Below are 15,886 nucleotides of genomic sequence, written 5' to 3' on the forward strand. Positions count from 1 at the left end.
GATTGGTTCTCGTGAAATTAATCACGGTTAAAATTTAACCGGATTTTGTGCAACCAGGCTGTAAATGCAGTGTTTCGCTGTGAATGCGGAACACACATCAAGAGAAGAGCAAAACAGTCAACTTGAATCTTGGACCTCGCTTTGCTCGGTCAATGAATAATATTTTATAGTCTCATTATTTCTTTGATCAGAAGTAGATGATGTATATAGCGATATTGGAGTATGAAGGGTTTCACTAAAATTGTAAAATTACTATTGCCCAGGTCAGTAGAATAATTGAAAACGTGAATCTTTTGCTTTGATTGTTTTCTATTATAGTAAGCTATTATATAATTATGGCAACAGGAATTTATTTTGGTTGTTTCTCCATAAAAGTTTTTTATTGATACTACTAGTCTATATATCAATAATAATTTTTATTGATTTAAATACTATTTATATATCATTAAATATTATTTATTACCCCGTCATATATTATGATGAAGTGGGGTATCATTTTTTTAAGATTGTGCAAAAACAGTACGGTAGGCCTAAAACTTTTTTCTGATTATTACTTTTGTGAGATAATGGAATAAGTAGGTAATCAATAATATTAAATATAAATAACAATACTGAAATTGAGGTTTTTTAAACGAATAAGTTTTTCAAAAATTAATATTCTTTTGAGAAAAATTCTCTATTCAAAAATACCATGAAGAAAATATCCATGTACATTTACTGAATCAAAGCTCGTACTGTATATGTTCAACTACATTTTCTATTTCACTTGTGACTTCAGTTCCATTGTGCATTATGATCACTTGACCTAAGTTTGCAGGTTAAATAATGAAAAAATGAATTCTTTATCTGACATTGCAATTGGATTATAATAATGTTGTTTATCCAAGTTGATAAACATTTGGGAAATATTTTGAAAAGATATTAGGGAAATATTTTGGGACTGTGACATGATACACACCACACACCTGAAAATAAACTATTCATTTTTTGAATTTTCTAAATATTATTATTACTGTATTTCTGTTTTGTTGTTTTTATTCATTTTTATAATGAAACTTCTTCTGAATGTTTCTTTCAAATTTTGATGATTGTAGTTTCACACTAATTTGCAAGAATTCATTAGAAATAAAATGATGACATGCTGAACTTCTGAAAGCAAACTATTTCTTTTTTTTAATTTTTTATATCATTATTGTATACAATTTTCGTTTTGTCGTTTATATTATGAGAATCTCACTACATGTTTCTTACAAATTTTGATGATTGTAATTTTACATACTGCATTGACTTATTGATTTAATAAAAAAATATGAACATCTGAAAACAAACTACTGTATTTCCTTCTTTGAATTTTTATATTATTGCATATAATTTTTTTTCTGTCGTTTCTATTATGAGACTCTTTATAAATTTGTTTCTTACAAATGTTGATGATTGTAATTTTATGCCTTGGTATTTGAATATTACTCAAGAGAATATACAAAATCTATCTGATTGTTTTTTCATACTACATTTTTACTTATTTTTGGAGGAAAAATAAATATTTATTATTCTGATTTTAATTTTATATATCATTGACTTATTCCTGAAAATAAAATAAAAATGTATTAAGTTATGCTGAATTTATATTTTCCAGCTCATGATCTTGGTACCTGATCTGATTTCCCAATAGTAAACCGTTCCTAAACTCGTTATGTCCAAATCACAGTTCCAAAATCCATCAATCCAAACTATTTTTCTATTTTCTCACAAAACTCGTGTCACTTGATTTTCTATAGAAGTGTGGAAATTTATTTCATGAATAAACTCCTATGGATGTATTGTCCAACGTTCAGAGAAATAAATTATAATTCAGAGGACAAGTATAAACTATATCCATAGATTCATATCATTTCACATCTTTTCCGAAAAATAAAATTATTACGCATCTGAAACAAACAGAAATTATAATTCAGAGGACAAGTATAAACTATATTCATAAATTCATATCATTTCACATCTTTTACGAAAAATAAAATTATTACTCATCTGAAACAAACTTTTAAAATTCGTAATCTTAAAATCTTTAAATTCGTATTTGGGCGCCTTTTTTGGAGAACGAAGCTTAGGATTCTTAGGGATTCTTAGAGCTACATATTTTGAAAGAAAATTATTCCACCTGGAGCGCTGAGAGCTGCCTACGTCATGGATTAGCTATATATAGTTTGTTTACAACGTCGACAGAGTGGTAAATGGTTTGTTTACAAAGTCGTCTGAGCGCTCCGTCGTCCGAGTGGCTGTCTCCCGCACAAAAATATTCTTTGCATCATTTGATAAATTATGTAATACACCCATTAGACCAAGTCTGTCACCGGCCAAGCACGGGGCGTGCCATGCACGTCCAGGTCAACATTTGTCGGCCAGTATATCTTGTCTGTGACAAAACGCTCCTTGCATGGTACGTGACGCCTGCAAACCCCGTTGTAACCGCGCATGCGCCGCGTTGGTAACCAGTGTAGACACCATTGTGGTAAAGTACCTAGTTAGTTGCTATGCTACTTGCTAGTTGTAGTAGTTGCTCTTTGTGTGCCTTTGTCATTTGTGTGCCTTATTATTAATATATTATTTGGGTTTCTTAACTTAGACAAACAGCTAGCTTTTCTTTAGGTGACAGACTGTCTCTAAATTGAGTGTTTCTCTTGGTTATATCATTTTCAATTTTTCTCAACAATTCATTAAACTGGAATGACGTCATACAGAAATACGAAAAAACTTTTCTTCATCATCCATTAGGTGCCTTTATAATGTCCAATACTCCCCCTCAGTTTTCCGTTTTCTTAGAGATTCGTGAATCCAATAGCGCCTCTGAGTTCCTCTATTTTCATCTTCCTCATCCAAAATAATTGCAACCATTGCCAATTCTGTTAATGATAATCGCCTAATAGCCATATTTAAAAATAATTATGTGAACACCAGTGGCGGCGTGTCCATGAGAGCACAAGAGCACGTGAACCCCCTATGAAATTGCTACAATAAATTAAAGTTCAAATCAATAGAAAATTGATTGAAGTAATAGTAATACTCAAATTTCTTGTAATATTAAAACAATAAGGAGCGCACCAAGCAAGGTACACGCATTGAAATAACCTTTTGAATTACGCGCTACAGCAAGCAGGATCACTGCTCCAAGCGTTAGTATGGGTTCAAATGGTAGCTGGGCGAGTTCAATTCCCTCCCCGTGGGGGGTGGGAGACTATTTACATTAGCTTTACGGTGAGCTGCTTTCCAAGCAGCTCATAGCTGTGATAGTGTGACTTTGCATTGGCGCCATTGCCTTCTAGAGCCGTTTCCACTTATGAACTGTTCTAGCTGGCACTGGCTACTATTTTGTTTACTGTTTGCAGTTTCGCGTTCGCGCTACATGTGTTGTCGATTTTGAGGTTAATTCTTGTTTCTTCTTTCTTGTGTTTTGAAAAGTGAGAATGGAGGGTTCAAGAAAGGTTTCAGTTAGCTATTTAAAAGAGATAGTGTTCTCTAATTTATCAATCGAGGAAAAAATATATCGATTAAGGAAAGTGGTAGGCCTACACCGACAATTGATATACATCAGACTTCTACATCGAAATCCAGGACATACAAGAGAGATTTCAAAGACCAACAATATGAAAAGACATCTTGGCTGTGTGGTTGTGAAGAAACTAACAAACTTTATTGTTTTCTGTGCTTGTTGTTTGCTCGCGAAAAAGGCGATCCAGCATGGATTAAGAACGGTGTGTGTGATTTAGCTCATTTGACTCAAAAAATTAAAAAGCATGGTGATTGATGTTTTCGCAGCAAGGAAGGAGAGGAGGATGGATTTTATTTTCAAAAAATGCTCTGTAAATGCCAACTAGAAGGAGGGTGAGTGTTAACAAAGTCTCTAAAAGCATGTTAATCCTTATTTCTTTGATTGGAAATTATCTTACATCGAGGAAAAATTATTGCTGTTTTCTGTATAATTTATGATTTGTACATGAATTATTCAATGGGAGTATGGGAGTACATCTTCTAGGTTGAGAATCCTGAGTATATCTAAATACTTATTATTATTAAACGAAAATCCAAATTATTATATAGGTACTTAATATAATACAACCCATTAGAATATTTTGTTACCTACGTAATAATATGATAGGCCTAGTACTCTTCTAGGAATAAAAAATTACATTCTGAAACGAACAAAATTCACTTGAAACATGGGGTTTAACAAATTATTAAAGATCTAGATCTTGTTGCTCATGTTAAATGTGAACCCCCCATTAGTATTTGCACGAGCCGCCACTGGTGAACACTGATTAGAACACTATTTCACAACACCGCAAAATATGTACATCTGTTCACCGCTACATTCTCTTGCTAACTGACGCGTTCCCAACAACTTCTGACCGGGCATCATACGCGTATCATACATGTACCATACGCATATAAAACGCTGTTGATCCGTTGTAGTGGGCATAGTTGTTACGATGCTTACGAAACTACAAGGCTAGAACCATCAGGTGATCAGCTGTTCAAAAGCGTACACTTCAACCCGTGTTTACATTGAAAACCCTATGTTGAATGGAATTTTTCGTGAATAAACGTTAATAATTCAACTGATATCACTTTTTTGAAATAATGACTTGTTATTTCATTTTTCCAATTCAAATTTTAACCTACATCATAAATTTCAAGGGTAGTAATCATTGAATTATATTAATATTTTTAGTTATTGGTTAACCAATTTGTAGGTTACATGTTTCAAGATAGCTTATTCAAATTCAAACTTACTTCTTTTACAAAAGTATTAAGTTTAGCCGAGTCATGGTTTATAAATAAGAATTATCATGTTATTGATCAACAATAAATTATAAAAACATTGTTGATAATCTAAATTAGTTTCTTTTTAAACGAATTTAAGTACGATGTATTTACGGGTGCGCTCAACTCTATTCTGGAGTTTAAGACTAAATTCATTATTTTTTCAAAACTTTCAAGTAAAAAAGTGTTGATTTTGAATCGTGTAGGATAAATATTACATATATATATATTATCAAATCTTTTTTAGACTTAATATGATTCATAGCTGGCATACATTTAATAGAGAATGAGTTACAATTTATAAAATAGTGTACCCTGGTAGGTCTACAAAATTAACTGTATAGTTTAACACCATAATTTTTTTATTGACATTATGACATTTACAATCATGAATAATATTTCAATTGAACTACTGTATATACCTATACTTTCTTCAACGTTTAGAATCATTAAAACTGCTAGTAGTGTTTTGAATTACGGTATGTGTTTCCTCTGATCCCACAACCGTGGCTAATTAATAAAGCAGAAGTTATTAAAGATCGTGCTGTAATTCGAATAGCAGAGCTTCAAAACTGAATGAAGTATAAACATATCAGTTTTTTGACATATTTTATATTAATATATATTAGGTAGAAGTAAAATGTCACTCATTCTTTTACCCATTAATCTATTTACTCACCCGGATAAGTAAGAAAGTCGTGTTTCAGTTGATTGGTTGTTGATTATCCATATTTTTTACCAATATTATTACAAAGTATATTGTATTTTGATAACTTTAAACTGAAAAAACACATTCTTTTGGTGTAACGACGACCGTTTAGTGCTGGTGTGTTGTACATTCTCAAGCCGAACAGAAACTCGAAACGGTAGTTGCCACACCAAAAGAATATGAGTGTGTTTTTTCACTTTAAAGTTATCAAAATGAAATATAGTTAATGTTCAACCTTCTAGAGGCGCACTAAGACACTACCTCCGTAAACACGGAGGTGTAGTGACTGAGACCATAATTGAAAAAAAATTCAAAGATGACCAATACGGTATGCGCTTTTTCAAGAATTGACAGAAAAATGTTGAATACAAGTTCAGTTATAGGGTCTAGAAATTCAAAATAGCTAAACCTTATTGACTTCTATATCGCCCAGAATAGGCGATTTTTTTTGCTCTTACCAGCGTTTTCATAGCTTTTTAAAAATTCAAGAGAGAATTCTTACGTTCGGTACAAAATTTCAGGTAACTTGAGGTGTATTAGTTATGTAGGCTATTGCAGGGCCTAGAAGGTGTGCTAGATATTGGCGTTTCCAGTGTTTATCAGCATTTTCAAAACCTAATGAGCAGAAAATGTTCAAATTTTATACAATTTTTTAGCATAATATGAAATAACAGTTCAAGGAATGAAATGACAAATTTATAGCAACACTGAATTGGATTATTAATTGCTCTATAATGATACCCCTGCCATTTAGCAGATAATCTTAACTCAGCTGGGGGACTCTGTTAGAAGAGACCATCATAAATATTAATATAATTTGTGCAAGAGCGCGCTTAATTATGCATAACCAAGCTTGCAGACGAGAAACGTACAATATCTGAAAAGAGCAAGAGGAACACTCACACTGTAAGCGTGCACTTGGTTGCGTTCAGTGTGAACAACGTGTTTCAAAAGCATTTTTCAAATTTTGTTTTTAGGGTCATGCATGATTCGACGGATATTTGCACATACCCATTCAATGTGATCATACCCTTATTCTCATGTTTCAGGATATTATTCATATTATTACTTTTGTGACCAAGGATAAATCTTTCAAGTAGTATCCTACCAGAGCATCAATAAACATAGCATTGGTTCATTAGCACTATTGAAGAATATACATAGATTTTTCATGATACGACATGGTCTTACATTATGATAATATAAATACAAGAACTCTGATATCTCACTCTACAACAAATTATTATTTACTATGTATCGATCAGCCATAACCCATAAAGAACACTACTTACCGGTACTTACTTCCGATGAGTAAGATGTAACTTATTCCTCACAGTCTTGGATCGGGGAATCGTCAAATTTCAAATTGTGTCAAACTCTGTTGAGAGTAGAAACATATTAGATAAAAATGATATGTAAGTTACTGGATCAGGCTGAATATTAAAATCCTTTACTGAGTAAGCTAGCAGCATAATCATTGATCACATATTTTTGTTTATAATAATATTGTTAGAAATACCGTAATGTATGTTCTGTTTTAATACTAAAGATAACCAACACTGCAAAAGTTTTCTATTTCAAGCCATTCTTGTTATGATTTGAGAAGAATTCTTATTCCAATAGTGACTTATATAATAAAATGAGTGATAGCCTACCTATTTACCTTTTCAAAAAATTATGTTTTATCTAAAAATTCCTTAAATCTAATAAAGCTATAAATATTAGCATACTACAAAAGCTGTGATTGTAATTCCTCTCGTAGAAATTGAGCAATACTGTAAACAAAATTGAAAAAAACAATAGGTAGACCTAATTCAAAGCTCAAGCAACTCAACTTTACACTATATTTTTTGACAATAATTGAAATACGTGTTTGAATAAGATAATTTGAAAAAGATAATTTAAAACAAGGCTAACCTACAAATTGGTTAACCAATAACTAAGAATATTAAGAGAACTCAATGATTACTACCCTTGAAATTCATGATGAAGGACAAAAATTGTATTGGTGAAATAAAATAAGAACCCTTTTTTCGAAAAAGTAGTTATCAGTTGAATTATTAGCGTTTATTCATGAAAAATTCCACTCGACATAGGGATTTCAATGTAAACACGGGTTGAAGTGTACGCTTTTGAACAGCTGATCGGCTGTAGATACTGGCCATGAGTTGAGTAGGCCTAGGCCATGGTTATAATAGTATCTTAATTATAAAATCCCATTATCTCTTATAAACATACAATAGTTTTTTATTTTAAATAATAAGCTTATAACCATGTATAATTTTATAAATAGTATTTTTCATCATTTTGGGGATAACCTATAATAAGTTTTCTTGTTGACTTTATTCCTTTATTGTTTTTCTGACTGTAAAGTGTCAATTTTATTAGATTCTATGTAAGAAAAAATACATATGTGTAAGTTATTCCCCATCATCAAATGATTATTCTGATATTTTAAAATGAATATTCTACCCAAGAAAAAGTAAGTACAGTTAATATCTTACAAGCTTATAAATAATCCTTGGTCCATAACAGAATCCATACTGAACAAATGTTCAACAAACATGTTTTTTAGAACAGTTTGGGCAAATTTTATAATGTTTGACAAACAATTCTTGCCTAAGAATTTATGGTGGCATTATCACAGCACCGTAACACTATATGTGAGGGACAGAAATATCGACACATTTTTTTAATTTTTCATCACTTGCTTAAAAATGTCAACAACATATTTATACAGAGTGGCGTATGGAAACACAACATTTTAATAATTTCATTCCCATGAACCTTTGAAATTCATAAAACTAGTAGATTACAAATAATATGGTTTGTTTTAATAACGCCATTTATGCTTCCACAATCCAAACTTATCTCTATACTTTTTAAGATGACATCAGAAAGATATTCTCTCATTTAACATTTTCAGCTTGAATGGCAGTTATTACGTTTTAAAAACTTATTACCCGGCTGGGGCAAACATACAGCTCTATAGTTTTCACGGCTGCACTTTAGTATATGGGCCGCAGAATCTAGCATTGAGACCTACATAGATCGATAGAGGAGATCAAGACGAGATCAACCATGTAGGTATAACATTGTTGTCGATTTCCAAGGATTAGCTGAAAAAATATGGCGGAAAGTTCAAAATTTTTATATCAATTATTATTTTTAATAATTTTTTTTATGGCTGAAATATGTTTAAAAGTAGTGCAATCTTATGTAAAATTTGACGAGGAATCCTATGAAACTAATTTCAGGTTCATAAATTCAGTAGTTTTTGAGATATTGCAAAAAATGTGCAGAAAAATTAAAAAGTTTTGCTTTAAAAAAGGTTAACTTGTTTTCATGATGATTAATAGGTATTTTAAACTATTGGATTTAGTAGAATAATAAATTCTAAAGAAAAAATGTCCAGTCACTTGATAGCCTAAACTCAAAATTGTTCGTGATATTTGGGCAAATAAAAATATTGCAACTCCATTTTTTGCTACCTAGGGAGAAATTAGGTTAGAAAAAGCTTAGATTGGGGAAAGCTTAGGTTAGGAAGAACTTGGATCAGGAAAATATTAGGTTAGGAGAATCTTAGGTTAGGAAAAGCTTAGATTAGGGAAAGCTTAGGTAGGAGAAGCTAGGGTCATGAAAAGCTTAGTTTAGTGAAATCTTAGTTTAGGAAAAGCTTATATTAGGAAAAAAAGCTTATGTTGGAAAATGCTTAGATTAGGAAATGCTGAGGTTAGGATAAGCTCAGGTTGGGAAAAAGCTTAGGTTAGGGGAAGCTGGGTCTGAGAAAAGCTTAGGTCAGGGAAAGATGGGTTATGAAAACTTGCATTAGAAAGAGCTCAACTTAGGAAAAGCTTAGGTTAGGAAAAGCTAAGGTTAGGGAAAGCATAGGTTAGGAAAGAGCTAAGGTTAGGAAAAGCTTAGGTTAGGGGAAGCTGGGTCTAGGGAAAGCTTGGGTTAGGAAAAGTTTGGATAAGAAAAATGTTAGGAGAAGCTTAGGTTGGGGGAAGCTGGGTCTGAGAAAAGCTTAGGATGAGGAAATCTTAGGTTAGGGAAAAGTTCAGGTTGGGAAAAGCTTGGGTTAGGATAAGATAAGATAAGATAATCTATTTCTGTCAAAGAACAATTACAAAATTGCATTAGACAATGTCAGATAATTTAAAAAAAAAACATTACATTAATAATTTGGGTGGAGACCCACTCAATAAAAATTTATACCATCTAGGTAACTCATAAATAAGAAATATAATCTTATACACTTACTAGTAGGTCCTATAATATACAGTATTTTATAGGACAAACATTAATTGAAGGAGTTTTCATAAAATTCAGTCAAACTATAAAATGGGTTGTCACTTAGGAATTTGTTTATTGCCTTTCTGAAACTAGGATAAGGTAGATCTCTGACATATGATGGCAAATGATTAAAAAGTCTTATTCCCACATTAAAATGGCTTCTCAAAGTCCTTGATAGCCTTACTTGAGGAATATGTACATTTCTATAGCTCCTCGTATTATGATTGTGCACATTAATATTACAATCAAGGTTTCTTTCCTTCAATTTTATATACAAAAGCAACGTATATATATACAAACAAATGACAGTCATGACTCTAGTTTTGACAAATAGCGGTTTGCAGTGAGCTCTCACATTTGAGTTAGTTACTATTCTTATCGCTTTTTTTTGCAGAACCAAAACTTCAGACACCTGTGAACAATTTCCCCACAGAATAACACTGTAACTCAAGTGGGAATGAAACAAAGCATAATACACATTTAAAACATAGTTGAATGGAACATGATATTTTAGAGTCTTCAACAAATATATAGACTTTGATAACTTGCTGCACAGTAAATCAATATGATCACTCCAAGTCAGCTGGTAATCTATTTGTATTCCTAATAATTTGATTTTTTTTACAAAATTGTTTGACAATTCATGTCTATTATTCAATGTGAATATTGCATTTTGCGTCTTAGATTCATTGAGGAGGAAACCATTTGCTTTGAACCATGAATTAGCCTTGTCCATTGTTTGATTAGCAACTCTGTTGAGATTTTGGAAATCTCTGTCAATAGTTAGGAAAGAAGTGTCATCAGCATACATTATGGTTTTAGAAGATGTTAAACACGTGGGTAGATCATTTATCATTACAAGGAACAACAGTGGTCCCAGAACAGAACCTTGTGGTACTCCAAATTTAAGATAAGAAATGGCAGATAGTTTTCCATTGACATCAACTATTTGTGATCTATTCTCCAGATATGACCTAAAAAAATCAAGACACAAACCACGTACTCCAAAGTGACTCAACTTGTGAAGGAGTATTGAGTGATCGACACAATCGAAAGCCTTGCTCAAGTCACAGGCAGTCATCCGAGCAAGGCATTTATTCTCGAATGCTTCTATTATTTGATCGATAATTGTAAGAACTGCCCCTGTTGTGCTTTTACCCACCCTATAACCAAATTGGGAGTCACTTATAAGATTATAACTATCGAAGTAGGTACATATCTGAAGCTTTACAACATGCTCTAAAATTTTTCCGAAAATTGGAACTATGGAGATAGGCCTATAATTTTTTGGTGTAAGTCTGTCTCCATTTTTTTTATGCAAAGGTACAAGTCTCGAAATTTTGAGTTTTGTTGGAAAAACTCCTTGTTGTAGACACAAATTTATACAGTGAGTCAATGGAACAATAATAGACTGGATTACACATTTCAAAACGTGGTTGGATAAATCGAAAATGTCCCTGCTTCTTGAGTTTTTCATATCCATGACAATCTTATAAACATCAGCACATGACACTTGTGTCCATTTGAATTCTTCATGTGTGGACGGTGGATGCTCCATGAAATCTCTTGCAGTAACCTGTGGCTGCTCGATGCTATCTTTTGCTTCCTGGATGGATGATGTGTAATACGTGCTGAAACGATCTGGTGAAATCTCAATATTTGTGCGTTTTGATCCTCCACTCCTCACTTTGTTCACCAGAGTCCACGCAGCTTTTGATTTGTTACCCGACTCTTCGATACAGTTGGCATTAAAACAGAGCTTCGCTCTATTTATTTCCCGTTTATAGATTTGTTTACTCCTTTTATAAGCCAGTTGCGCATCATCACTATGTCTTATAAGAAAAATGGAGCGGAAAGTCATCATTTTGTTTTTCAATTCCGCCAGTTTCGGTGTATACCAGCCTGACTTAGCTACATTTCTCTTCTCAGCGTTTAATCTCAAAGGCCTCTTGGGACATATTTCATCGAATATTCTGTAAAAGGCTTCAAAAAATTTATTGAATGTCAATTGAGCATCTTCTTCCCCTTCCAGCATCTGCATCCAATTCACCAACATCAATCGCCGTTCCAACACTCTAATTCTCTCCATAGACAAATCTCTTCTTAAACTTTTAAAAACAGGTTCTTTTCTTCTTCTAAACTTTGTCTCAAATGTAACAGTAATTCCAGAGTGATCAGAGAAATCAAAATCAAGTATTTCCATATCATAGTGCTGTTGATCCATTGTTGTGATTACATTATCTAAACATGCACTATCACGTGTTGGCAAGCTGTTAATGTAGTGCATATTGAATTCTGTCAACAGGTTTTTAAAATTTTTCACACAGGCTTGATCAGTTGTCACGTCAAAATGCGCATTAAAGTCTCCACCAATAAATATATAGGTGAAGCTTGGGTTAGGTAAAGCTCAGGTTAGGGGAAGCTGGGCTTGGGAAAAGCTTAGGTTGGGGAAAGCTTGGGTTAGGAAAAGCTCTGATTAGAAAAAGTTTAGGTTAGGAAAAGCTTAGGTTAGAAAAAAGCTTAGGTAAGGAAAAGCTTAGGTTAGGAAAAGCTTAGATGAGAAAAAATCTAAGGTTAGGAAAAGCTAAGATTGGGAAAAGATTAGGTTGGGAAAAACTTAGGTTAGGGGAAGCTACGTTTGAGAAAAGCTTAGGTTAGGAAAAGCTTAGATTGGAAAAAATCTAAGGTTAGGAAAAAAGGTAAGATTGGGAAAAACTTAGAATAGGGAAAGCTTGGGTTAGGAAAAGCTCACATTGGTAAAAAGCGTAGGTTAGGAAAAGCTTGATTTTATTCAATTATTTTTACAATCTTTTAAAGCTTCTGAATTGCATTGGAAGCTGAATAAAATGTGATCCTCAATATCGGTCTGTACTATGCCTATGCAAACATATTGAACTCTAAAAAAAAGCTAAAATACTACATTTTCTTGTATTTTTTCCAAATATCTTAATAATCTATAAAATTTTCTAACCTCAAATATATTTTAATGAATTCCCTGCAAAAATCCCAATGAAATTTAGCCAATTTAGTAGTCACTAAAAGTAGTAAAAAAAATTAAATATGAGAATTGAAGAGTATTGAGTGTGCAATTTTTTTATTTTCCCAAATATCTCGAACAATTTTGAGTTTAGGCTATCAATTGACTGGACATTATTTTATCTTTAGAATTTATTATTCTACTAAATCCAATAGTTTAAAATACCTATTAATCATCATGAAAACAAGTTAACCTTTTTTAAAGCAAAAAATTTTAATTTTTCTGCACATTTTTTGCAATATCTCAAAAACTACTGAATTTACGAACCTGAAATTAGTTTCATAGGATTCCTCGTCAAATTTTACATAAGATTGCACTAGTTTTAAACAAACATATTTCAGCCATAAAAAAATTCTTAAAAATAAAAATTGATATAAAAATTTTGAACTTTCAGCCATGTTTCTTCAGCTAATCCTTGGAAATCGACAACAATGTTATACATTCGTTGATCTCGTATTAATCTCCTCTATCGATCTATGTAGGTCTCTATGCTAGATTCCGCGGCCCATAAACTAAAGTGCCCCCGTTTTCACAGTCTGTAGTGCATCCTTTTTTGTGAAGAGGAGTGATAATGTTTTCCTTCCATTGTGAAGGAACCCTTTCTTGCTGCCATACTAAATTCAACAAACTCAGCAGTTTCCCTGTCAGGTATCCCCTCCCCATTTCGTTAATTCTGGAGCAATCCCATCGCCTCCTGCCGCCTTACCGACCTTCATCTTCTTTAAAGATGGTAATTTTAGATGTTATGTAATTCAATCTCTGATAATTCCTGATGTTATACCTTCAATTTCGTCCAGTATAGGCATATCTTCATTTTGATCAATTTCTTCAGCCATAACTTTTGCTCATTATTCTCCCGAAATTTTGTTCATAGAATCTTCTCCATCTCTTCAATACTTTATCCATCTGTGACACCAAGCTTCATCTTCATCCAGTATTGTTCTTATATTCCTTCCAAACTTTCCTCTCAGATGTTTTACCGTTTTCCAGAAGGCTCGGCCATTACCCTATCATGCTGGTTTTGTAGATCTCTACTGAATTCTTCCCATGCCAATCTAACACTGAATCTTTGCCAATTTAACACTTCTTTTAGCATCATTTCGCTTCTCTACATATGTTTTGAAATCTTCTTGCCTCTTGGATATAATATAAATTTATTTCTCATAGGCTTTTTCTTCTCTCCACTTCAACTGATCACCACCTTGTCCTCTTTTCAAACTTCGCAACTTTCCTCTCACCACGTACCTCCTTGGCAGCTCCAGTCACGACTTCTTTCAAGTCACTCCAGAATTTATCCACGTCGGTGTATCTTTCTTTCTGGTTTGCCAGTTCTTTATACGTGCTCAGAACTCTGTCTGGTACCTTTCTCTATTCTCCCTGATCTTTGTGCTTGATGATCATGTATGACTTCTGCCTGCCGTCCTTTCTCTGTACATGTGTCTGCTACTAGAAGCCTAGATGCCACTGATTCTTCAGTATTCAGTATACACTATGTAATCAATCATACTCTCTGCTTCTCGAGCTTCTCTTACACATGTGATTTTATGCATTTTTTTGTGTATGAACCAAGTATTTCCAATGAGAAGATTAAGCTGTGATGAATAATCAATCAGACGATGTCCATTATTTTTTTACTGTCTCACAGCCATATTTTTTCATACTCTCATGCCCATCTTTACTACATTCTAGTTCATACTTTCCAATTTTTCCATTAAAATTTCCCATCACTATGAGTTTCTTCGATTCTTCAGCTTCAAATGTTTCTCTCCAGCTGCAACCAAAATTCACTTTTTTCTGCAAAATTTGCATAATCAGTAGGTCCATAAAATCGAATCATGCTAATTTTTCTTTTAGGTCTAGATCCACTCCAATTATTCTAGGACTTATTGCTTTCCAGCTTCTGATTCTTGTGTTGGTATCTCCAACAACCACAATTTCCACTCTACCACATGCCCTTCTTCCTTCTACCATTTCTGAGTATCTCATGACATAACCTTTATCCAAATCCCTTTCTCCCACTCCTCTCCTTGTCTCACAAATTCCCGAGACCTTCATCTTATATTTACTGAAACATTTTTGTAGCAAATTTTATGTAAAATCTATGGTCTCCGGCTGTTACACCTTTCGTGGGACACTTTGTAATACTTTTGACGGAAGACTAATGCCCGGTTTCACCAACCTTGGTCAAGGCATTTGAACATGGTTAAAATCCATCCGATGATCAAATCAGCAATAATTCGTTCCGTGTAGCAATAATTCGTTCCTTGTTGGTGGAACGAATTATTGCTGATTTGATCATCGGATGAATTTTAACCATAAAATAACGTAACATTTGTACATGGTTAAAATCCATCCGATGATCAAATCAGCAATAATTCGTTCCGTGTTGGTGGAAATCCAGCCGATGATCAAATCAGCAATAATTCGTTCCGTGTTGGTGGAACGAATTATTGCTGATTTGATCATCGGATGGATTTTAACCATGTTCAAATTTTACGTTTGACCACGGTCAAACCAATGGTCAAGTTTGACTGCCGCCGAACGAGCGATCAAATTATTTGAACACGGTCAAAGGACTGGTTCGATCAATTTACGTTTAATAATATTGTTGAATTCATGGTATAAAAGCAGATCTTCTTACTAAAAAGAGCTTCCGATTATAGTTTCACTTTTACTTCATATCATTTTCCTCTCCAAGATCTAATATTCTAAATCCTTTGAGCACTTCAACAGCTTTATTATCTTAGGCTAAGTAAAAACTTTTTTCAAACATTTATACTTTTTGAGGTGTGAGTGCCTAAAGTTGATATCTTTGGTGATTAATATAATTGGCAACAAATTAATTCATGAAACTGATTGAACCTTGAAAGAATGGAATTTTCAAGGTAAGCTCGTTCATGGAATGACTTACTTGATTTTTCACAATCAAATTCAGAGAAATTTATTCCAGATTAAAATAACTCAAATACGGCTATTTTTCAAAATAATATAAATTGTGATGCTCTGAGATATCAAGTATTTCACTC

The 15,886-nt window shown here is 33.0% G+C and overlaps 1 protein-coding gene and 1 long non-coding RNA gene across 4 annotated transcripts in view; one reads left to right on the forward strand and one right to left on the reverse strand.

Moving 5' to 3' along the window:
* On the reverse strand, positions 1-7,644 carry LOC120351340. Of its 3 annotated transcripts, XR_005571330.1 has the most exons (4): positions 7,500-7,644; positions 6,820-6,905; positions 6,030-6,142; positions 1-1,928 (listed from the first exon to the last, which is right to left on the reverse strand). It is a non-coding gene; the product is annotated as an uncharacterized LOC120351340 (long non-coding RNA). The 3 variants fall into 3 exon arrangements; XR_005571331.1 differs by lacking the exon at positions 7,500-7,644 and having other exon boundaries at positions 5,986-6,142; positions 6,820-7,486; XR_005571329.1 differs by lacking the exon at positions 7,500-7,644 and having other exon boundaries at positions 2-1,928; positions 6,820-7,486.
* Positions 7,642-15,886, forward strand: part of LOC111053637 (leukocyte receptor cluster member 1 homolog) — a 27,447-nt gene continuing 19,202 nt past the window's right edge. Inside the window, exon 1 of the mRNA XM_022340554.2 lies at positions 7,642-8,009. Coding sequence (XP_022196246.2) covers positions 7,987-8,009 — 23 coding nt within the window. The 5' untranslated portion in view covers positions 7,642-7,986. The remainder of the gene's footprint in view (positions 8,010-15,886) is intronic.

Source organism: Nilaparvata lugens, chromosome 5, assembly GCF_014356525.2.
Source record: "Nilaparvata lugens isolate BPH chromosome 5, ASM1435652v1, whole genome shotgun sequence".
Classification (NCBI taxonomy): Eukaryota; Metazoa; Arthropoda; class Insecta; order Hemiptera; family Delphacidae; genus Nilaparvata; species Nilaparvata lugens.